The 23,670-nt window shown below is 35.7% G+C and overlaps 3 protein-coding genes across 8 annotated transcripts; 1 reads left to right on the forward strand and 2 right to left on the reverse strand.

Annotated features, from left to right (window-relative positions):
• Positions 1-43: 43 nt before the first annotated feature.
• On the reverse strand, positions 44-5,381 carry LOC107220570 (cell division cycle protein 16 homolog). Its single transcript, XM_015659229.2, has 13 exons — positions 5,243-5,381; positions 4,678-4,752; positions 4,385-4,577; positions 4,130-4,282; positions 3,872-4,036; positions 3,593-3,752; positions 3,250-3,502; positions 3,094-3,173; positions 2,798-2,887; positions 2,361-2,670; positions 2,126-2,288; positions 1,865-2,057; positions 44-855 (listed from the first exon to the last, which is right to left on the reverse strand). The coding sequence occupies exons 1-13, from the start codon at positions 5,278-5,280 to the stop codon at positions 569-571; spliced, it is 2,160 nt and encodes a 719-aa protein (XP_015514715.2). The 5' UTR covers positions 5,281-5,381; the 3' UTR covers positions 44-568.
• LOC107220560 (protogenin B) lies at positions 4,826-18,799 on the forward strand. Of its 5 annotated transcripts, none has more exons than XM_046732716.1 (20): positions 4,826-5,271; positions 6,179-6,438; positions 6,923-7,058; positions 7,196-7,349; positions 7,731-7,799; positions 7,898-8,121; positions 8,193-8,335; positions 9,077-9,236; positions 9,381-9,668; positions 9,761-9,970; positions 10,041-10,232; positions 10,344-10,528; positions 10,689-10,833; positions 10,934-11,032; positions 11,121-11,274; positions 11,359-11,492; positions 11,649-12,017; positions 12,095-12,372; positions 12,479-12,586; positions 12,723-18,799. In XM_046732716.1, the coding sequence occupies exons 1-20, from the start codon at positions 5,205-5,207 to the stop codon at positions 12,915-12,917; spliced, it is 3,570 nt and encodes a 1,189-aa protein (XP_046588672.1). In that variant the 5' UTR covers positions 4,826-5,204; the 3' UTR covers positions 12,918-18,799. The 5 variants fall into 5 exon arrangements, with proteins under 5 accessions (XP_046588672.1, XP_015514704.1, XP_046588679.1 ...); XM_015659218.2 differs by having other exon boundaries at positions 9,761-9,925; XM_046732728.1 differs by lacking the exon at positions 4,826-5,271 and adding an exon at positions 5,358-5,450.
• On the reverse strand, positions 17,557-23,623 carry LOC107220770 (uncharacterized protein YbjS). Of its 2 annotated transcripts, XM_015659494.2 has the most exons (7): positions 22,095-22,622; positions 21,818-21,991; positions 21,263-21,465; positions 20,952-21,105; positions 20,533-20,801; positions 20,221-20,439; positions 17,557-20,107 (listed from the first exon to the last, which is right to left on the reverse strand). In XM_015659494.2, exons 1-7 carry the CDS (start codon positions 22,141-22,143, stop codon positions 20,054-20,056), a joined length of 1,122 nt encoding a protein of 373 aa, XP_015514980.1. In that variant the 5' UTR covers positions 22,144-22,622; the 3' UTR covers positions 17,557-20,053. The 2 variants fall into 2 exon arrangements, with proteins under 2 accessions (XP_015514980.1, XP_015514987.1); XM_015659501.2 differs by lacking the exons at positions 21,818-21,991; positions 22,095-22,622 and adding an exon at positions 23,600-23,623.
• Positions 23,624-23,670: the final 47 nt, after the last annotated feature.

Raw genomic sequence — 23,670 nt, forward strand, 5'->3', positions numbered from 1 at the left:
CTTTCCCCTACTAAGGAAATAAATGTTACATTATGAAACAGGGTATTTTAATAATTCTCTATTGTCCTTTCTAATACAGTACCGTACTAGGTATATGAGAAGAACATACTCTTTCCAGCTTCCCCATTCATTCAAATGAGTATTATGTAACAATTTGACCAGGAGTACGATATGTACAGTGTATCTGTAATACCGTAATTATTTGATTGCAGAACATTGTATTATTCGTACAAAATTGTATTGTACCACTGAAAATTTATGGTGAACAGACGGTAGACGACTCGATTGATAAATAACGGTGATAAAACGTAACTTTCATTTTTTCTTTTCATCCCCGAATATCTACACGATTACACTGCAACTTGTACAGTTTTCGTAAATTCTCATAACAATCGACTAAGTCGTGTTTTATATCGATGTGCCGGAAATCATTGGGGTTTTCGGCTCAGGAATACTCTCACGACAAGATACTCGTGAAGATGGTACTTCAAAGAAAAAGGTTTCCATATTATCGTGGTAACTGATACAGAAAGCTCTACTGCGGTGTTGACCACGTAAGTGTTTACATTTATTTATAGTCTATGTGAACCGCAGACGGGTCAAGCATTTCCACTTCTGAACTCATATCACTCGACGAGTAATTAACGACTACTCTGTCTGCAGTTCGGTCTAGTTTGGATAAAACTTCGTCCTCAGACTTTGAACCCTCCTCACCCCATCCCGAAAACAAATTAACTCTCAATGTTTCCATATTTGGATCTTGAGAGGGACCAGTTAAATTTTGGAAAGGTTCTCCGCCTCCTGTGTTTACTGCACCTCCTGGGAACTTGTATTTTGGTGTTTCCTGTGGTGCATCTGTGAAAAAAAAAAATATTAATCTTTGATGCATTTATTCATATTATTCATAATACTAGAAGGTATGTGAACTTGAGATGAACAGACTATTAACAGAGTGTCCAGCGATATCAGTATTAAAAATTCCCAATTATTTTTTTTTAAAACCCCCGTATATTCGTATATAATAATTTCTACGGCGTTTTTGCGTTATCATGATATAATCAACTTTGAACATCGTCATATTCAACGATGTGCAAAACTAATGAATTCGGGTGGCGTCAGAAATGTAGAAAGTTCGGAAAATAAAAGAGTAACAATATCGAGTTTTCAAATAAGCGAAAGAGTATTTCATAGAATTTCAAAATGTATAAAGCTGAAGTACAGAAAAGTCAAAACAACAAGTAAAGTACAGAAGATCAGAATATAGAACCGTCACAATGACTTTGTATTCTTATTCGTTGTGAAAATTTTATATTACAGCTCTCTATACTCTATCCTTTCTACATTTTGAATTTTCTATGTTTCAATTTTCTATGCATTTTAAAAATCCTATGAAATTGACTTTCACGTTCTCGAAAATTCGACATTGTGACCATTTATTTCTAAAAATTAATTTTTCCACAAGTGAATATAGAAATGGTAATTTCAGCGCGGATTGCCGGTTTCTATGAGAAATTGCCATATGTTCAAGGGCACTTTGGACTTCCCGTATAATTCCCGGTTGCTGGATGGACATCCTGGTTAACCCTTGTAGAACCTGTATATCAAGTTATCGATGAGCAAGAGGTGATAAGGGACACGGGGCAGTGGTGGTGGAGAGGAGGTGGGCACCAAAACCTGTCGCACCTTTTGCCGTAGCAAATTCTACTAACACCTAACTATTCGTAACAAAGTAGTACAGAATAGCCAACAGACTATTCTTCTAGACAGAGGTCTTTATTAAAATTTTGAGTACAAAGAATCAATCGGAACAAAGCACCCATTGATAGAATATTATTTTAAAGGAATTATGGTATGAGTTGTTTACCTGGGTAAGGTGGTACTTCGTCAATGAGCTGTTCCATCACATAACCGAGCATTGTCGTAGTGAAAGTGTCATCTCTACGCAGGCCAAGGGCTCGGTGAAAAGCGTCCACAGCTTCCTGTGTGGTGCCACGAAGTGCATGAACAAACCCAATAGCTGAATATGTTGATGGGTTCAGTGGATTCAATACTAGAGCCTGAAACATGAATTTTTGTTGAAATAAAACCTTTGAAATAGTAAAAATGTTATAGTGTTCTAAATTACCTGCTGGTGGTAGTCTAACGCATCATCATACTTTTTCATTTTTCTACACGTGTGTCCTAAATTGTTAAGCAGTGCTTCCCATTTGCTTGGAAGAATCACTGCTTGCAAGTCACCTTGTATTTTTTTCATAGCTTCTTGAAATTGTTGCTCAGCAGCCTTATAACTGTAATTGTTTAAATGATAGTTTGTAATAATAATAATACTAACATAATTTTGCTTGTCAAAGCTTACTTACTCTGAATTTTGAAAAGATATGACTGCCATTTCGTGTATAACAAACGGGTCATCCGGGGCAATGCTTTGAGCTTGTTGAAAAAACTTGTCCGCCAGTCTAAGATTATTTGTCAGACCGCATTCCAGTCCAATATATAGCAGTGGCAAGTGACAGCCTTTCATCAGTTGCGAGGCTTTGAAATAAGCAGCCATTGCTTGGTCATGTTCGTTTTCTACGGCAAATGAGTGACCATATGCTAGCCATGCAGGTCCAAATAATCGATCCAAGGCTGTAGCCTTTGCCAAATACCTGCGGGCCGGATCACTTTTACCTATTAATGATAATATTAAATTCGAACATGTAACAAAGATTCATTTTACTTTTTTACCCAGATTTTGATATAGATTACTACGCAATTTTCAGATCATTATCAGTTGAATTTCGGAGTTGCGTTTTACCTATGACGTAGTAGTAACAGCCGACTGCAAACCAAGCAAGAGCCATATCTGGATACAAGTCTACTAGCTTATGTGCTAGATAGAAGAGTGCTGAAAAACCATATATTCCAATATATTATAAAATATTTATTAATTTCAAAGCAGTGACCTATATATTTCTTACACATAAGCCAAAAGTCAATGCTTGTGCACATTATAAAAATTCGGCAGGATTTTGTAGTATTTAGGTTAGGTATATAAGTTAGACCAATATGTAATATCTATTCACAATACACGTAATGAAAAAAATTTCCTACCGTTTGATTTCTTCAGTTCAACCAAGCAGGCAATATGCACTGGGAGACAGGTACTGTGGTAGGGGTCTTTCTTTAGGATCCTGAAAATTTTTCATATAAGTTATGAAAATGTCAATTGCAAAAGTTTGCGCGAATGCCATCAATGAGAATGCTAACCTTTCAGTAAGACTAAAACATTGTTGATAATCACAGTTGTAATACAGTCTTTCTGCTCTAGAAACTTCCATATCCAAGTTATCCATCAATCTGTCCGTTACCAAGACTCCCTGAACTCCACAGCAAAGTAAGGGCTCTTTTTCAGCCGGAGATTGGTATTTTTTCAATTTACTTTCATACAATAACCGCAGTAATTTGGCTTCGCCACCTGAGCACTGCTCAGTTATGGGTAATGATTCCAACAGCTCCTTTTCTAAAACGGTGAAAAAATTTGTAAAAATATCAGTTATTATCAAACTTGATACATTGACACAGCTTGTATGTGTGGAATAAAAATTTTTACCTTCCGCAGCCGATAGCATCTGGTTCTGAACCAGTGCTTCAAAAGCTTGATACGAATGAACATCACACTGCAGAGCTTGTTTATAACAATCCAAAGCTACAGCTCTGTTGTCCATTGCCTCGTATACTCTTCCTTTGCAATACAGGATCGAGCTTTGCACCTAAATTTAAATCCTTTTTACCAAAAATTCATTTGACATCTGATATCCCGAAGAACAAAGAAAGGTTGGAAAATATAACGGCAACTGATCTTTACAATTATTCAAACTTATAGACTCACGTTTTTCGGGGCCACCTCGAGTATGTCTGCCTGGCTATTAAAACTGACACCAGATGCGGAGATGTTAGTAGACATCTCCATTTCAACAATTACTTGAAGAGCTTCGGTGAATTCTTTAGCCTCTAATAGGCATCTTACAGCCAGGTAATGGCACATTATGTCTGTCTACAAGCATAAATGTTACAAAAAAACAGGATTATTGCCATGGTATATCAAAAGTTTTTACACCGTAGATGTAACACAATCAAATTTTTAAACCTTTTCAAGTCCACGACTCCTGATGAGATGAGCAGCTCGATGATACTGTTTCATGAGGAACATGCATTGAGCAAGGGCATGAACGTCTTTGGGGTTCTCATTTCCTAACGAGAGAACTTTATCTGCCCAGAATGACGCAGCACTGTATAAATGCTGTGAGTTTTGGAATAAAATGCAATTACAGCACAAATGCCGGAATCTTTAAAGGATGTGTGAAATTTTTAGGCTGTTTCAGTAAATTTATCAGAAGCTTACCAAGTCTAAATACGATTTAACTAATTTTCTGTAGTTTTCTAAGTCGATATTCTTGTCGTTGAAGCTATGCATCTTATCATAATCTGCATCGATTTCTTGTTGTGCCATTCTTAGACACAATCTCACCAACGAAAACTTGTGGAATAGGATTGAAAATAGAAACTTCGTGCAATCCTCTCCATCGCAACGTATACTATAATGTGTACATTATTCGGGAAAAGTAACCTATCGACCACAATGTATAAAATATCTACATATCCAGCAGTGGTAAGAAAAATTATATACTTATTTACCGTGTCTGCAGTATCAGCCGGTCAAACAGCAGCGATCGGACGGCTCTGCCGGCCACTTTGTCCTTTCGATCCTGGCTGCGAATAGATAGATAGTATAGAGACCGAGAGAGTGAGAGAGAGAGAAAAAGCGAGAAAAGAAGCACTGCGCGATGGGGCGAGAGAAGAGACACGGGAAAGATGCGCACTTTGCGTGTTGAGAAAATAAAATTGTTCCTTCTCTTTTGCATTAAAGTCAGTCTAGATTTTTTTACAATAGTTTTCTTATCAAGTTTGAAACCCGAAATGCCGTTCACAGTGCAGTGATTATTCGTAATAAAATAAAAATGAAAACGTAGACAGGGTTATGGGGTTCGGCTTGCGGTAAACGGAACTGAACATTGTGAAGCCACGGTAATTGTGAATATTCCGTGGATGATGTCGAAGATGCGGCAAAGAAGACATGTATCAACGACGGAGGAGCTTTGTCTTTATACAGCGTATTTCGGCTAGAATTTGTCAGTGAAACCGGTACAAATGAGTGTTGATATATGGCGGCGCGAGTATTTTTGCTCAGCATCTTACTTACAGAAGCTTTGAGAACCGCCAGCTTTGAAGGTGCGTCATTTTTTCATCATCGTTTGTTTATATCCTTACTAGGTGCTTGTATACACAGTGCCAAACGAGACGCGTGCGATTTCCGTCTGTCTGCATGCAGCGATGCGCCTATCACGTAGCTTCCGTGCATCTCGTAAGATCGATATTCATCCTGGTTTAACACCAAAGAACCAAGCAGGGTACGTGTGCTGCACAACGTGCGCCTCGAACCTGCATCAATTATGAATTTTAAATCACCATCACCACTTTTCAATCATTCGCTTGACAAGCCTGTATCGCATTCCGTTGCTTACCCTTTTTGACTTACTTGCACGACAGGCACCCATAATTTGCGATATCTTCAAGGTTCATCTCAAATTGTCATCAATTCTCCCAGACTTAATTTTAAACTCAAAATAGAAAGAGAACCTGTAATTACTTGCATACATTTTGTTGAGAATTATATGATGAGTCTATCTGCATTACAGAGTGGACATTCATGGCACGTTCCTAACACTCCAAACGCGCCTAATGTTCGATTGTCCCGAATTTTTTCTTTACAGAAAATTGGAGTGTATGAATGATTATTTGAGGCATACCTAAGTCGAGTGACAATGGTTGGATTAAGTTCAGCCTCTGTTGTTCTTTCGCTAGATGTTCAATGAATGATCGGAGTCTATCATCCGAAACCACACACGCACAAGAGTTTTGGGAACTACGCTGCCAGTATTTGTCATCCTCAGAGATTGGGTTTCTGAATAATTCTATTCACATAGAAATCGGCATGTCTCAAAAACTTGTTCAGTCACTCCAATTTTTTCCGAAACAATTTGTGACGCTCAAACACTTGGCATATTTACAGTGTCACGTGTAGGTTCGCTCTGTAGTGCGTATTGTGTATGTATGCAAATCTATATTTCCCTTACAGGTGTAAAAGGAGTGAGCATAAGTCACGGAGGATTAAATGTGTCAAAACCTGAAATCTTAGAATTGGAACGAAACGAAAGGCTAGGTGTTATGGTGGAGGAAGAGCCCAATGGCAGTATTGTGGTTGGCCGAAGGGGAGCGATTCTCAATTGTTCCATAGGTAATAACCAAAATGTATCTTGGCTACGGAATGGATTAGCAGCGCCTCCGTGTGGTCTGGTACGATGCAAACTGCGTAATGGTTCTCTACACTTTCTAAAGGTAACATTGAAATAAAACATGTCTAATATTCAAGATGTAATTTTCCTATGTTGCCCATGATCTCTATTTGCGGTATATATGTACAGACACTTATGCATCTTTCACAAGTTGTCTTAATTGGTTGACTGCAGCTTACGATTCATGTATGTGAAATTGTCAGTCAACTGTTTTGATTCTGCTTATCATGTTGAAAAGTAACGGGGAACATATGTTTTCCATTTATAACAGCTGAACGCTACCTTAAATTGTATTTGAACGTTTAGCATGTGGTATCCTTTTACTTTTTCATCCTTCTTAATAATGTTCTGCAAGTTTTTGCTGTTGGCAACCTGTATTCCCCTTGTCAGGTTACATGGATCTATACAAACCGTTGTTTAGCTCCCAACAAAAATTCTTGCCACCTGCCACAAATGGCACTATACTTCCTTACACTCACTAAGAATATTGCAACTGAAATGCAATTTCTTAGACTTATGTTTTGTAGATGACACGAAAGAGTAAAGGACAAGAAAGCCACAATAGTTCAAGTGATAGAATTCAAGCATTGGAGTCTTACCGTTGTGTTACAAAAAATGCTGCAGGTTCGCTAAGGTCCTCCCCTGCATTTTTACAGATTGCTGGTGAGAATTTTATATAACAGCTTGTAAAGCTATTTATCAGACTAAACAAATATATCAACTATAAAGTTTATATTTTACTTGTGAATGTTTAGGATAATCCCTATCTATGTTGATCATTCATCACATATTGATTTCAGACTTATCTCGAGAATTTGACGAATCGCCACAAGATTTGATCGTACACGAGGGGGAAGTAGCTAGATTTTCTTGTTACATCAGTAGCATTCCATTTCCACCAAACATTACTTGGCAGCATAATGGACAGTTTTTGCCCTATGTTCGTGGAAAAAAGTAAGAATTATTTCCAAGCCACAGTTACACTATCATTACAAGATTACTCGAATGTAAACTAACTCACAAGCAGTTTGAACTGACGTTTTACAAAGACCGACCCTTGACATACGTTGCATTATTACCAATATGTTTGTCATATGAAGCTGGCTTTAGTGAATTTCTATTTTAGAAATATGTAGTATTATACAGTAATATGCACACAATCCAGTGGTTTTTATAAAATGTTAAGAAACTGTCATACAGAACTAGAGATTTTTGTCGTAAATTGTAGCCCCATTAAATAATAAATGTACAATAAAATATTCCGAACTCTTGATAATACAACCCACAATACCGCTACGAATAGAAGATAATAGTTATGAAGGAAATATCTTTCAGATATTTCTTGGTATCACCAGGTGTTCTATATATAAGTGCAACGAATCTATCTGATGCTGGTTCATACAGGTAACGATCACTATTACATATCGTACTTCAATCACATCTTCAATGATATTCGAGTAATGTAATTAGCACCCTTCTTATTGCTTGAATCTCAATTTCAGATGTGTAGTAAATAACAAGTTTTTAAAGAAGACTAGAAAAAGCAAAGAAGCGCAACTGCACGTTATTCCAAAAATACAAGAAAAGAGATCAGATGTACCTATTATCCTTTTTCCACAAATTTCAAGTAGTTATAAGCTCATTGCTGGGTCTGATCTGACGCTAGTGTGTGCCGCATCGGGTTTTCCAACTCTTGTAACTTGGACATTTGTTTCTCAGTTCCCAGGTAAGCAGATGAACCACGCTTACTTGATAACTTAATACTCACATACTGAACATGGCTCAAATTGTTTCCAGATGGTGCCGGTTACAAAGAGCCCCGTGTGCTCCTAAATTCCACAGGCAGTGTAGCAGCGTTAATGTTAGAAGAGCTTACCATAGCGGATGCGGGCATTTATGATTGTTCTGTAAAAAACTCCAACGTGACCCTCCAAACTCAGGTATACACGTTTCGCCATTTAGTTGAAAGACTCGTCAAATCCGGTACATGTGGCAACTTCTACGCTACATCTAATGATGGTTATTATAACCTTTGTAAATTAGTGGAACCAGGAAAAATTTATAAATGGGGGTCCTTGATGAGGATAGGTTTTAGCTTTTCCAAATATCACCAATATGTTTTTCTATTATAAATTTTAAAAATATTTGAAGAAGAAAGTTCTATTGTAGCTTTGTACTAAAAGTGCACATCTAATATTTTATAGATTTTATTTTATATACTCATGAATTGTACCCCAGTAACGGTCAAACCTCACGCTCAAATCGGCTTACCATAAATTGTGGTCCACCTATCAAATTTCGTTTTTCTGTTTGTAAATTCAGCAATATCCTAAACATTCTGGGGATTACCATGTTTGAACATTACGAGTAAAGACGAATTCTAGCGAATAAATATTGCTGAATGATCCAGTTCGCCAAATATCCGTTTCTAGGTAGTCGAACGTCCTTGTCCAAGTACAAGGAATCCATGAGTCCAAATGAAAACGCAGTTTTTACTCTTAGTCCGTGTATAAAAAGTTACTACCTGTGATTCGTAATAGATAATGCATGCTATGCTGGTCTTATCCGTGGTAACAACAACAATCATCAGTTTCAACCAGTAGTAGTACTAAAGACCATTGTCAGGGCCTTGTCTTTCGAAAACTGTTCTGCTTAATATTGGTTACATTTTTTTTCCACAGAATATTACAATAGACGTCCTAATACCACCAACTTTTATAATGAAACCTATCAATCAAGTGCAGCCTAGTGGAAGAACAGCCCGGTTCGAATGTCAAGCCGAAGGACGTCCTACGCCACAAATTTACTGGCTTAAGGATTCTGTCAATATCACTATGAACCGTAAATTACCTATCGACAAATATTGATGCCTCAGATTTTATTTGATGAAACAAAATTTATACCTAATCAATGAGCAAAGTTTTTTGCTCAATGAATATTGATTCTATTTCGCACTTTTGCATATAATTAAATATAATATTACAGCTCGGGAAAAAACATTCGTGAGCAACAATAATAAAGTGGGACTAGTAATCTCATCCACAGTTCCGTCCGATGCTGGTATATACCAGTGTGTCGCGGTGAATGTTGCTGGAGAAATTTGGGCTGCTGGTAGGCTCCAGGTCACCAAGTCACCGCAACGCCCCCCTATTCCTACGTCTTTGCATTGTCACGCCTTGTCACCAGATATAATTCATCTATCTTGGAAAATACCACAAACAATGCCGTTCCCTAATGTTGATTCGTATTTCACCGTTCACTATGCTCTTGCAGGTATGCATTACACTAAATCACAGTTAGAGAGTTACACTGAATGGCGGAGACAGGAAAATTGTTCAATTTATCATATCATTCTATTACTCTAGAACCAGGCAGCCGAGAAGACATTGCCTTACCCGAACCAAATTCAACAGTCGTTGATGTTAAATCGCTGATGCCGTTTACTAATTATACAATGTATGTCCGAACATGGAACACATATGGATCTAGCGAACAATCGGCTTCTGTTAATTGTGCAACTGCTGCAAGTGGTATGGGAACAAATGATGCAAGGCTAAATTTTTCGAATAAATTTGGTAGTGATAATTTTCATTCATAAAGAAATACTTGCCTACTGATATTCTTGACAATTTATTTATCATTTAGTTCCTATAGCCGCTCCAATGACAAAAGTCAAAGTGATTAGTCCTACAAAACTTGAAGTATCATGGGCACCACTAAATAAGACAGAGGCACGAGGATTTATCCTGGAATATAAATTACAATGGAGGCTTCAACATCATCCCTCGTCCAGAGTTCTCCATCTCCCATCAGCTGTTAACCAATATACTCTCACTAGTATGTAAAAATATTCTCCCAGTTGTGGAATATTTTGTTCCAGTCATGTGAACTCAATAATTTCAAAGTAAAATTTTTCACTCAATACACTATAATTCACGTTAAAAATAGATTTGGTTCCTGGCAAATCTTATGAGATTCGAGTCTTAGCTCGAACAGAGCAAGGCTGGCCTAATGTTAGTGATTCACAATTGGGGTGGACCAATGCTTTGATGCCCTCAACTAACTCCAGCAAACTCCCGCCGACAGATTTATTGAATCTCAATGTGGCAAACATCAACTCATCAACTGTTAAGGTTCGAAGTTTGATCGTCTCTTGTATTGATGTTCGTTTAATTAACTTATTACTTAGCTATTCCACTATAATCAGTGATATTATGAATCGATTTATAACACGCATCTGCGGTCTGATTCTTCATTACGTGCGGATAGCTAATTTTTTATTGTAATAAATAGCTAAGTTGGAATATGAATGGTGAAACACAAGGGTGGCCAGACGACTTTGATTTGTGGCAGTTATACTATCAGAATGTAGTCGGAAAAAATCTGACGACTACTTATCTACCTAAGAATTGTACAGAGTACATACTTACAGATCTTGGTAAATACTGACATCTTGTTATCATAAAATGGGCACAAACAGTGGTTGTAGTGACTTTCTGAATATTTTTATTTGAAAATATTTTGCCCAAACTTTACAGAAGCTGATGCATCGTATGACATCGGATTGTGTATGATCAGTTCTGGGAAATTATTGGAATGTTTTCAAATGTATTTGGATTCGAAAAGGCTTATCGAAGGTAAGTGATACTCATATCGTGGAATCGAATGAATATTTACAGCAATGTGATAGTTCTGTGCAAAGAACATTATTTCTTCTCTGTCCAGATCATACTCTGACTAATCTGGAAGGGGTTCCTGTTTCATCCACTGCTATAAATGTAACGTGGTCTGCTGCCCCTTTTCACATAGATTATTGCTACGAAGTGTGTTATAACACTTTCCACCCCACAATTCCGGAACCATTGCAGTGTTTCAATACGTGAGTGCAGTAGCGAAAAAATAATTTGATGCAAAATTGAAGCGCAATAGTCATAACTTACATTGTTTTGACATGATATTGCAGCACAAATATGACGATGACAGTGCGTCATCTAAAACCGTTTACAATATATCAATTCAAAGTCAGAATCCTGTATAACACAAGCGAACGAGTTGGTTTGTACAGCAAAGATATGGAGTGTCGGACAAATCAGGATAGTAAGTTGTAAAAAAAATTAAAGAGTAGCGATGAAAATCATATTTTCCTCATAAAGATATTGCCTAAAATCTGGTTTTGGATTATTCAGATGTAATTGTACATGTTTTTTGCATAAGTTGTCTTTGGTAATCAAGACTGTGGTCTTTAAAAAAAAGTTCCAGGTACCGTTAGAGAGATAAAATGGTTTCTATCCAACATTACTGAGGTTGGTATTACGTGGAAACCGCCGAGTAAAACAAATGGAGTAATACGCAACTACACTATTTTCTACACAACTGATCCTTTCGCTACACCCTTGAAATATTGGGCAAATATAACTGTACCTGGTGCAAATACAACTGCGAAATTGCCACGCCTTATCCCGAGTACGCGATACTTTGTAGAAGTACGAGCTGCTACCGATGCTGGATATGGAAAATCCTCGGATAGAATCATTTTCCACACAGGTGATGTTCCAAAGAATTCTACAGATCCTTTATATGGGGGTAGTCCGTCTCCCACTCTAGGAACAGATCAAAGTTTTGGTAAGTCAGGAAGCTACAACAAAGCTACAACGTAAAATTTAATCTAATAACGATTGTTTGATAATCTATTTCCCTAGGAATCATTGTTGGTGTAAGCATAAGCACCTGTTTTATTGTTATTTGCCTGAGCAGTATATATTTTCGAAAAAAGTGGGAAAATACACAATCACCGCAGGAAAGTTTACAGTCCTTGAAGGATCGTGGTATATTACGCAACGGAAATGGCCGCTGTGCAGAGAGAAATACAATTGGCGGCAACCAACATGCATGTACAGCGTCGACTATGAATGACATTGAACTAACCACCCTATGTCCACCCTCCCCTAAATCCGCAAATTCTCATATAGATACTAAGGTACAAAATATTACTTCCAATACTGCACGAAGATTGATATCAATTGTGCATTAATTTATTTGCATATTTAAATATATTCTAGCAACTCTTTGCTTTATTATTCCAGGGCGGTTGTTCTAACGGCATTGTTGAATGTTGCATGAAAGATTCCCTTCTGACAGTTTGGAATATGAACGATGATAGTAAAGATCTAGACATTACCATAAATCCTCAGGTATTACATTATATTACTATTGATGTGGATTTTACCAAATTAATAATGATTATTACAATTTGAATACATCAACTTGAACAATTATAATTTAAACAGGATATTCACACATATTTTTTAAGAAATTTCAATTTTACAGTTTGACAGAAAGGGCAGCACCAGCTCGCATCAACAGCCTCAGCAGGATCTAGATCGCACAAGGATTACGATGTTAAATTCTGCAGCGGCAAGCAGCTGTAGCAGCTTAAATAATAATTTTGAATGTTTGGAAAACTTGTTGTCTCTACAACAAGTGCCATCAACGTCAGTTCCTGTCGTTGCTCCCAATGGGTGAGAACACCTTCAGACCTTTAACAAATGACGTATTCCATGCTTCTGGAATAATCATCAGGTCGTAATAATGAGAATGCTCGTGTTACTCCAAATCGCCACTGGGCTGGCTTCGAATCGATATAATAAATGTGAGTATGCAGGTTATACGCTCTGAAGAGACGATCTTTGATACTATTGAATGAAGGATGACGTGAAGTTGTTTAGTAAGCTAAGAAAAGAACGATTTAGTATTGTACCATTAATATATATTATCGAATTGCATAGGTGCCTGAGTTACTATAGTACTGGCTATGTAAATATTATTCGATGTATTATAAGTGTTTCACTGACCAGTTACTAAAATGAAATCACACATCAACAATTAGCCCAGCTACACATACAGTACAGTTACACATGCTTTCTGATATTGATCATGGAAAATGATTTTGACCACATGGTATTTGCTCATATTTAATAGATTATTATGATGTGATTGTTTGTTCGAAAAAAATAATTTCAAAACGCGAATCTTTTTGACAATGAAATATTGATAATATTAATATATATTAGATTTTGTTATTTAATAATGTATGTAAATATTAACACTTATATTAGACCTTTTTTTTTGTTTTCTATACGATGCAGATACATTTGACAAAGGAACTGTTTACACTAACATTTAGTTTTCGGAATTCTCTCAAACGCAGAAACACACAATAAAAATGTGTACGATGTTACTACTTATTCGGTAACAATCACGACAATACTACCTAATTGTGCAGGCATTCCATTAGCATTCTTAAGTAAACTCTTACCTTTAGTCTTCATTTCGATACTAATTTAATAGTGACAGAGCTATTTCTTGACTCTCGAGAAAGACTGTAGTTATCCGACAAGACTGAACTTATTGAAGGAGTTTCAGACACATTTGAAACAAATTTTCTAAATATTTGTTACCAATTTAAAAAGCTTACAGACTGAAGTATCGGCTTCGAATCCTCATTCATGTTGAGGAAGGCTGACGATTTCCGCTTGGAAACTTTATTTCTTCATTTCTTGCATGTCACTTTGAGAGAATAATTACAAGTTCAACTGCAAGGAGTAATAAATATTAAATTTATTATTTAATTAGCAGCTATTCTATCAGTTTCAAATTTGGTTTAAACCCTGTGACTTTTTTTTTCATAAGTCATACAATATTCTCACATCAAGTTTTTGATGTGTAGTGAACAACTTCGACAGTTGTGTTGTTGTACACTTCACGAATGAAACTAATAATTGCTTACGTACTAATATATTAATTTACAATGATGTGCAGGAACAGCTAGTATGGAAATGAATTGAGAAATTTTTTAATTTAGATTATTGCTTTGCCTTTCTTTCGAGATCAATATTGTCAGGCTTGAATATTGTTTATATCGTACTCGAAAAATAAATGGTCAGTTCAGCTGTATTTCGATATCAGAGATGTGTTCAGAAATGTGTTCACGGTGGTAGGACGGAATGTTACCACGTAACCTGCAGTGTCGAGTGATGTATGTGCCTGATATTGCTGAAGAAATCGAGACTGCTGACTATTAATATCTTTCAGGACTTGAGGTATCGATAAAATGATGCTACATATAGACAGCTTTATGGGCTTTTGAGTACGAAAGTATATCTTGTTGGCAAAAATGTGAATTTCGCGTATTTCAGTCAACATTCTCATGGGAAATGTGAACCTTACGATACACTATAGGGGAACACTTTGCTGTTCCTAGATGGTAGTGGAATAAACTTTGTTACGAACGTTTAGTCTTGAAGACATTTCGGTCAGTTTGGTCTCGCTGGTGATGTTTCTGAACACTTCTCTGGGGTATAATTTATAGTACATTATTACAAGTTCGATTGAAGTGTATCACGTATTACTGATTCGTTTCACATGATGAAAGTTTCTGAATTTTATATGGCAACTGCATCTGGATAACTCAATACAATATCAAACGAATTCATAAATTTAATGATATAATCGGTGTAATGTTTTAAGTAAAAGTTTTGATAGAGTTATTTTGGACATGGTTGATAACTTGATTGAAAAAAATCAAAATAGGATCATACATCGTTGCTTAGTACTCGGATTATTGCATTAATTTAATGCAACTTCGCCAATTTACATATTTCTTTACCTGTAAGCATTAGCTTGTGGATATTTTCATAGAGCAAACATAACAGATAATATTATAAGAGGATAGGTAGTGAATGTTGAATTTTTACAGCATTTCTACTTAAGTGTATACAAGCATTTACATTTTATACTAAACATTCTTGATTGTATTCTATTCAATATGGTTATACCGACAGTTTGATATTCTTTTTGTTAATTTTCTAAACAAAACGAGCTACTGAATCATTTGATGATCATTTTCCAATATTAATCTCACTTTATTTAAGACAGAACTTATTGCGAATACAAAACATACAGTCAATACAGCACTCATACAGAATGGTGCACGTTACCATGACAGAAGAACCCAACGCAGTACCTGATAGACTAAGTTGTATCGTTTAGAGTGAGTGAGACGTAGGCGTGTCAATGTTATTGCTGTTCCTCTATTAACTGCTATTTATTTCTTTATACATTCAATAATATTTTAGCTTATCATCAACATGAACTATGCGATAATGTTGACTAGTAGGCGTTGACTGAAGATATATGAAAACCGCTAGTCCTATGGACTTTGACGAGCTGATAAGCGGAGCTAAAGGGCCAGAGGAAATTTCGGTTACTTTGCTATGATAACTTGATTTTACATTGGGATTTTTCAAGTCGAGTCAGTAATTGCAACGTAGTAGAATTACCCACTGTCTCTACTCGGCACCAAGCATTCCATCACGAAAAATAACCCAAGCCTAGCATTGTTTGTAAATCTTCAGTCGACGTAATAGGTATGCACGAAATCTAATGTCATAAATCTAATTACCAGTCAGAAACAAGATGGCACTTCTCTCTTGCACAAGACCGTTAAAAATTTTTTGCCGTGATGCTGATGAATCAATGCACAGCTCAACTATTTAGTGCAAACGTATTCCGGATAAATGTTTGGCAGTTGTTTAAAAGCTATTTGAAATTTTCAAGGGACTCCGCTAGTTTTATTGTGAACTAATTAGATATTAATCTTGATACAGTGATGTTGGAAAAATTTGTTTTGACTAATCCAATACTAATAATGTATAGATTCTAGATTGTAAATTGACAACTTTGCATTCCGCTATTTTATATTATATGAAGCACTCAGAGCACCTACAGTTTTTCAACCGTACCTTGTTCAATGTCTTGCATAGTTCTTTGAATCTAGCGTGTTTACTCATGATTGTTATTTCTTTACGTATCGATGCTACCATTATTTCGTTAATAGAAAGTAGAATCAACCAATTTGGTTGAGTTATGTTCGTTACCAATATATTGTAGAGCCTACAACTCCTTGAAACATTTAATTTTTCATAATATCATAATCTACGACCTTTAGTTCAGACTAATAAATTCCTTATATCATTTCTTCAAACATACAAAGTACAAAATTAAATATTAAATTTGCACATTAGTCAGAGAACCTAGTCACAGATTACATCGTGCATCTTTAAATTCATCTTCATGAACTCCGCATCTTTAATTCCATACGACATTCAATTGAACTGCTAAGTTGTTGTAACTGAGTATTAATATGTCTAATATTATATGCAGTTCTTGTAAAATCTTTTTGCAGCCTGTAATAAAACACCGAAATTACACACAACTGTGTAAGGTTTACCAAAACTGCTGACTATTGCTTTCTCGCCACAGTAAACGCATATATTGCTGGCTGAAGATATTTAAGAACACAAATGTGTGTGGCACTGTGTTCAACTCACGTAGGTTCACAGATGATTGCAGTTTTCTGCACTTACCATGTAATTTAATAGAATCAAAACCTAAATCGAGTTGTTAATTACGAAACCACTCAATTCCCCCTATGTTCCTCAACTTCTTTGTCAATAACTATACATACTAGTTCTGTAGGGTTTGTCGGTCTTTATATACATATTTTCAGCCAGTGCACTTGCATTAGCGATAGATTATTATTATTATATATCCATAATTCGATAAATTTGGAATTTTGTGATTTTATGATGAAATTTATTTTCAATCAATATACTCCGAAGAGAATTTGTATTTTTCCCAATTGGAGAGTGGGCAATAGTTGGTTGTTATGTGTGGATAGATATTTTACGCCTACCAAACTTAATGTTATAAACTTATTTCACTACAAAGATGGATAACAGATGGAGGATATCGCGGAGTCCCCAATACGATTGTTACAACTCCGCGATGAATGAAAACCCTATACGAGATACCTCGTAAGCTTTCCATAATCCCAAAGTGAGCATTTTTCCCGTTATTTCTTAGTACAGTGATGTTCCCTGCTGTTGTTAGCATTTACAAACAACATTAACGATTTTCGTTATACTCACACTTGAAAATGATTCGAAGAATCTTATAATATTCTCCGATGGATGTAGTAATCTTGAGATATCTTGTCCATTCAGAAATGGGGTTGCCACATATGAAGTTAAGAATCTTAACAAATCTTCAGAACTGAGCGATGCTTTTGAACAGCCATGATATGATGGTGTTAAGAAAACCCTTTTGTCAAATTATGTTTATTCAACTGATATGGTTAAATACTCCACAGAATATATTATGAAATTATGGTCATACATCTGTTAAAATCATTTCTGAAGAAATATGTTACGTTTAGAAAATGGATGATAAATCTATTAAAATGCCGAAGTCATTGGCATTTTGAACGTCTTCTGCAGCAACCCCATTTAAATGAATAAAACTCCTTAGAGGTTGCTCTCTAGGGCGATTTTCGTAACTTAACTTTAACTTAACTATCGTACCTACTCGTTACTGTTCTTTATATTTAAACTGTTTTAAATACCTCATGGGAACTTTTTAAAAAATATTAATTAAATGTAATAAACTATTGCTAATTTTTTTCTATTCATATGATATACAAATAACTTTTAAGTATTGTTACTATAATTAATCACATTGATTATCTATCATTATATGAATGTTTATAATTTATTTTATTAAATAAATATTATTTTCACTTTAAGGTAGTTGATTCCGTTTTACAAGTATATTAGTTGAAGGTGCAGTTACTTTGTAAATACTTAACATGATTGTATATACACATCCATTATTATGATTACTGTAGAAAAATATAAAAATTATATATTTTAATATATTGAATACGATTAATTACGTCTAATTACAATCCTAACGTTTAGTATTGAAATCCGCATGGTACAAGAGATATTTAATAATATTGTTGACATTTCTGTATACAGCATATTGTTGTAACGATGATAGAATAAAATTAAGATCGCAATATAGTAATATTATTATTTCAAGATTTTTTATTTTTCGAGTCTTTAGTATCTACTGCGATGTGCACTTTCTTTTTAAATTTAATATTCGGTTCGGAAACATTACGAATGCTATTTGATATAATTATCGATTTTTATTGACATGCACCTGTATACATTAATTTGATACAGTCAAATAATCATCGCTTAATAGTGTACCTCAAAATGTATTTTACTATAGTTTAATTTAATTAGATTAATTAGCTCGGGCTATAAATAAATGCATCCGCACAGTGGTTATTGTTTGTGGAATAACTGATAAACCTGTACGAGCTACTAAGTGTGCAATTTATTCTATCAATAGTAAAATAGCTCATTCTTGCAAGATGTAATTCATATTACTCTACTAGTCTACTAATACAGTCTAGCTTAAAACACGATAATTGCGCTATTCAATTCACTTTATTACAATACTAATCAACCGAATTTCTAGGCCACTAGTATACCAAACATCCGCGAAAAATATTTGACTCAGTGATCGTTTGGAAAAGAAGAAAGCAATTGAAAAACAAAAGTGTTATCAAAAATAACAACAATGCTTTCCATGCATCTGCTCGATCCAGTAGTTCCGTTTTTGACTTCTCTATTACGGATTCAGAGGTGATATAAATTTCTTTCGTTGTGTTTTGTCACAGCTTGCATCAACTATCGAATATAAACATATAGTAGATAATATCAGAACTTTGGCACCGTTTATTTGCATCTATATTTTTAATAAACGCGTACGAAATAATTAGGCACATTGAAAAATGGCATAAAAAAAAGAAGTTTACTTTACAGACTATTTCATGTTACTCATTCATTTTGAAATAATTAACAGCGATAAGATGCGTCTATTTTATAGATTTGTAACATCATTTTTTATTTCGGTACTAATAAACGTGTTGATTTGAAACTCGAGTATCATTTTCGCATCGAGATTATAAAAGAAGCTTCCAATTGCGTTATTATTCGCATTGACTAGTACCCTTCATAAATACTTCACAAATTGCATTAAAAGTCGATCAACGATTCGTCTTTATATTATAATTTGTGTTTGACAGTTCAACGTGTATATGCACATGTTTGTACCAGTGAACTTTGCAGGCTACACTACAATTATCACGCTATATTTGATGGTGCAAACATATTTCACTTTCTTTTGCTATCGTGAAATATCGTTTGGTAGCTACCTATCGCAGATCATTGTTAAGCGGAAATGGAATTATAAGTTTCATCACAGCGACCATGTATGATATTGCGCTAGTTTTTAAATTCACCTATCAGGCATCTTGAAAATATTTTTTCTGCCATTTCATGCCAACTACTTTTTAGCTGAGAAATGATTTCTGCAGTAACAATTTGAAAAACATCGCATCATTTTGAAGTTTAGGTCGCGAAATTCACTTGTACGTGTGTGTACATATCCTTAGCGGACAAAAGGAAAAATAATCGACTGACTCATTCTTAACTTGCAGGCTAGAGTAAAATTAAATACATTACTCATTTTTGTTATCACAACGTGGTTGTCGGCTGAGTTAATTCTATCCGTTTTAACTATTATACTTTCAGAAAGTCTACAAGTTTAATTAATGCTTTGAGTATTTATCTCGCTATGATTTAATATATTCTTCACATTAGGCACAGTGTGAAATACTTTGGCTTGTAGAATCGTGCATCTATTTTCATTCTACACATTGTTCAAGCAACTTATAGAACAATTCATCACAGAACTAGGGAATGTGGAAATATCTTCATCTCAACGTAATCATCAACAACCTGTAAGAAAACAAAATAACAGTTTATACGACATGTTGTAGAGATCAGCAAGTTTAATTGAGTTATGCATTGTGAAGCTACGGTTTATATTTCTCAAAAGTTCCAAGTCAAACCTCTTTTAGAGACTCCTTCATCAGCTTCGGGTAGAGATAAGTAAAGTTAGTTGTAGATGACAACTTTCCCGGCTGTAAATACAAATTTTTATTGTAAAGTAGTTCTCTGTTAATATATGGAGATAGTGGACTATTTTCCACTCCATCTTTGCTGCATGCTTCGGCCCATGGACTCATATGTTTGTCATTAACTTCTTCTACAATTGTCGTCATATCAACCTGTACGAAGATTTACAGCTTTAGTCACCAATTTCAATTTCAGACTAGTAGGTATAATTAAACCTTCCTTGGAACTAAAGACTTTGATCATACCTTGGCTAGCATTGACAGAGCTGCACCCCAATAATCGTGATTAATATTAAATAATTCCGACACAAGTGCGCTTATGGAGCCTTGCGTCGAATCAGACTCGTCCACAACGTTGTAAATCTGGCCAATGGTATTGGGATGACGTGTAACATGCCACATGGCTCTCACCACATCTCGCACATGTACAGTATTCATGCGAAGGTTTGGGCCCCAGAGCAACTTCATCATTTCACCTAAATGTTTGTAAACAGCTCCCACAACGAGGCGAGGTGCTGCGGAATATAAATTCATTCCTTAACTACAGTGTATAGATAATGGGAATGAAAAATGATTGTAGGTCATACTAACAAGTGCTGATGATGGATTTCAGTATAATTTACAGGTGAAGAAGCAAAGATGTGTTCAACTCCTCATTATCTTACCTAGACTGTTCCTGTCTCCAGGGCCATAAATGATCGCTGGTCTAAAAATAGTAAACTTCAATCCAGGTATATTTTTTAGATCATTTTCTACTTGAACTTTATGTTTTGCTATAAATGTCCATGGATCAACTTCATCATCCTCTTTGTGCGGTACCTGAAAATGTTTCTCTTCTGTTAATCAGATAGCACATTTGATTTGGTATACACCTAAACTTGTCCTAAATGAGATGACATAATACATTGTTAAAGCACAATCAATGATAATGTATTTATTATTGTCACTTTTTCCAGACGACCCTAATTACAAGTACCTTTTCGGATGAACTTAAATGTCCACTTGAGATCTCTATATATCGTTGTACCCCAAGTTCAGCGGCTTTCTGTGCACAATTCATACTAAGTTTATGAATTCCGTCTTTGTAAACAGGATCTGTTTGGCCGTACTTTGTTTCCCCAGCACAATTAAATACAATGTCTATTCGTTGCTCACCAGCAAAAGCATTGTCACAAGAGGCTAAATGGTTTATACAAATAAAAAATGAAAGATCGATTCTGTTGGATCAAAATATTTTCAACAATATTAATTACTTGATATACCTATGTATCTTAAAATAAAGCCACAAACATAGAGGAAAACCAAAATTAACAAGAATTTGAAATTAAGTTCACTAGCGCTACAATTTGTATTGTAGGTGTAAATAACCATGAAAGATCATTATGAAGTAAAATATTGAGATCGATAACAACTGAATACAAATGGAAATGAATGCATGCTATGTATGCAAATTAATTAATTGCAAATATGAAAGGCAGGATGGTTTCTATAAAGATTAGCGAAGTGTATAAAAATACAGCAAGCAATATACCTGAGTTAATAAGGTTAGCGCTTCTAAATTCAAGCAAAGGATGTTCAAATATCCTTTGATGTTTCTTGTTAAGCCATGCTGTTTGAGGTGGTACCTTGTCGATTACTCGGACATATGATACCAGCTCATTATCCAGTAAATATTCCACAAGGTTCCGTCCGATAAAACCACATCCTACACAAAGTTGATAAGATTATGAATGGCGAGAAGGTTGACTGTGCTCAGATTCTTTATCCAGCTTCCTCTGTCGGAACATAGTATATGAATAAGTAGTTACCTCCCAGAACAATTACTCCTGGTTTTGTCTCAAAATTGGCAGTTTCCATTGCTGATAACCATTCAACGGGGAAAAAAATGCAAGCGGGTAAATGAAATTATTAAGAGATTACACGTATTACAGTCCAACAGAATTAACGCTTAAACAATGCAACAACCAATTTGTCATTGGATACACGGAGTATCAAGCGAAGGCCCGATTTGATAAGCTACGTATGTCAACGTTTTTCTTATACCACCAAAGGATCTCATAACCTAGCAAGCTGCGAATGGATTGCTGTCCAGCCCATTCCAGCCACACGACTCTAACGAGGATCTGTCTGCTACTGTTAGGAAGTAAATGGAAAGTAAGAAGGGAACGTGGAAGGGAAACAGACCGATCTCCATGAGAGTTGTTTGCCCAAGCCTTGGAGCATATACTACTGGAGATAGCCTACCCATGCCGTCAACCTCGTGAAAACTGCAGCCAAAGTGACGAGAGAACGAGATATATACTTGAGACACTCCGTTTCTCTCACTCTGCATTTTATCAGCCGAAAGGAAACGTATCGACCAATGAAGTGTAGAGCGAGAGAGACGGGCTGGGACCAGGCATATACCCTTCTCACGTCTCTGACACACTATCTTTACACAATAGGCTACCTCCAGTAGTAGAGTGTAATTTTATTACTCCGCATTTACCGACCTGTCTTATGTTAAATTTTCCAGCTTTAAATTATCTCGGTACAGCAGAACATCATCTCTGTACATACTCGATGTTCACGCAACTTTATTATTATTATTATGTTAATTTGCAAATTTATGACAGTGAATATTTTAGTTTTTGTTATATTCGTATGCTGTACCTATTTATCACGTATAAGGTGAAAAAAAGGTCACAACACAGATTTACTTCCTTATTTCACATTACAATCAGTTCAACCATAGTTCAACGTTATAGTGATTCAAATTACGTACTTATTGTTCGCGCCAGAAGTTCGCGGGCTGAGACTCGAAGCGTCTGTTACGTACGTTCGCTTCGCCGGTGAGGGCGCAGCGCGAGTTAGTTACACCCGTATTCATAGTCCCTCCACTGATAATAGTGTATATATATATCAGTGGTATGTAAAGACCGTGGTCTAGGGAGACGCTGTAGGTTGTCACCATGTAAGACAACAGTTGTCAGGTTGGCAGCGAGTTAAAATAGAGGACAGAGGCTGGGCAGGTTAGCAACATTACGTGCAGAATGTGCTTGTAGAGAAATAAATACAATAAAACTACATCTAAATAACTTCTTATGAGTTTTTGATGAGTTGGCTTAAGATTATTGAATGATCATTCAATCTAGCTGACAAGGAACGCAACCAGCGACCGTATTATTCTGTATTATGATAATATGATTTGCAGTTAATAAACATTTGACTTGCTTCGGCTTTCCCCTATACCCCTTGAGGGTTTTTATGCCGAAGTAGGCATCTTATCTTTCCCGCGAAATCGTGTTATTTATTTATTCGCCCTTTCACTCACTCATCCCATCCCGATTGGAGTTAGAGAAGAACTCTGGTCAAGCGACATAAACACTCGAGTCTTTGCAGTCA

Source organism: Neodiprion lecontei, chromosome 1 (assembly GCF_021901455.1).
Source record: "Neodiprion lecontei isolate iyNeoLeco1 chromosome 1, iyNeoLeco1.1, whole genome shotgun sequence".
In the NCBI taxonomy this organism is placed as follows: Eukaryota; Metazoa; Arthropoda; class Insecta; order Hymenoptera; family Diprionidae; genus Neodiprion; species Neodiprion lecontei.

Bases quoted from the DNA above. Each gene is read 5' to 3' on its own strand.
- LOC107220770 (XM_015659494.2), bottom strand. From the start codon at position 22,143: ATGGAAACTGCCAATTTTGAGACAAAACCAGGAGTAATTGTTCTGGGA. The intron at 21,466-21,817 runs GTATATTGCTTG...TAAACCATTTAG, and splicing joins CGCTAACCTTATTAACTCAG to CCTCTTGTGACAATGCTTTT. The intron at 21,106-21,262 runs GTACTTGTAATT...AAACATTTTCAG, and splicing joins ATTTAAGTTCATCCGAAAAG to GTACCGCACAAAGAGGATGA.
- LOC107220570 (XM_015659229.2), bottom strand. From the start codon at position 5,280: ATGACGCACCTTCAAAGCTGGCGGTTCTCAAAGCTTCT. The intron at 3,753-3,871 runs GTGAGTCTATAA...ATTTAAATTTAG, and splicing joins TCGAGGTGGCCCCGAAAAAC to GTGCAAAGCTCGATCCTGTA. The intron at 2,671-2,797 runs GTAAAACGCAAC...TATCATTAATAG, and splicing joins CTGTTACTACTACGTCATAG to GTAAAAGTGATCCGGCCCGC.
- LOC107220560 (XM_046732716.1), top strand. From the start codon at position 5,205: ATGGCGGCGCGAGTATTTTTGCTCAGCATCTTACTTACAGAAGCTTTG. The intron at 9,971-10,040 runs GTAGTGATAATT...TTTATCATTTAG, and splicing joins AAATTTTTCGAATAAATTTG to TTCCTATAGCCGCTCCAATG. The intron at 12,373-12,478 runs GTACAAAATATT...TTATTATTCCAG, and splicing joins ATTCTCATATAGATACTAAG to GGCGGTTGTTCTAACGGCAT.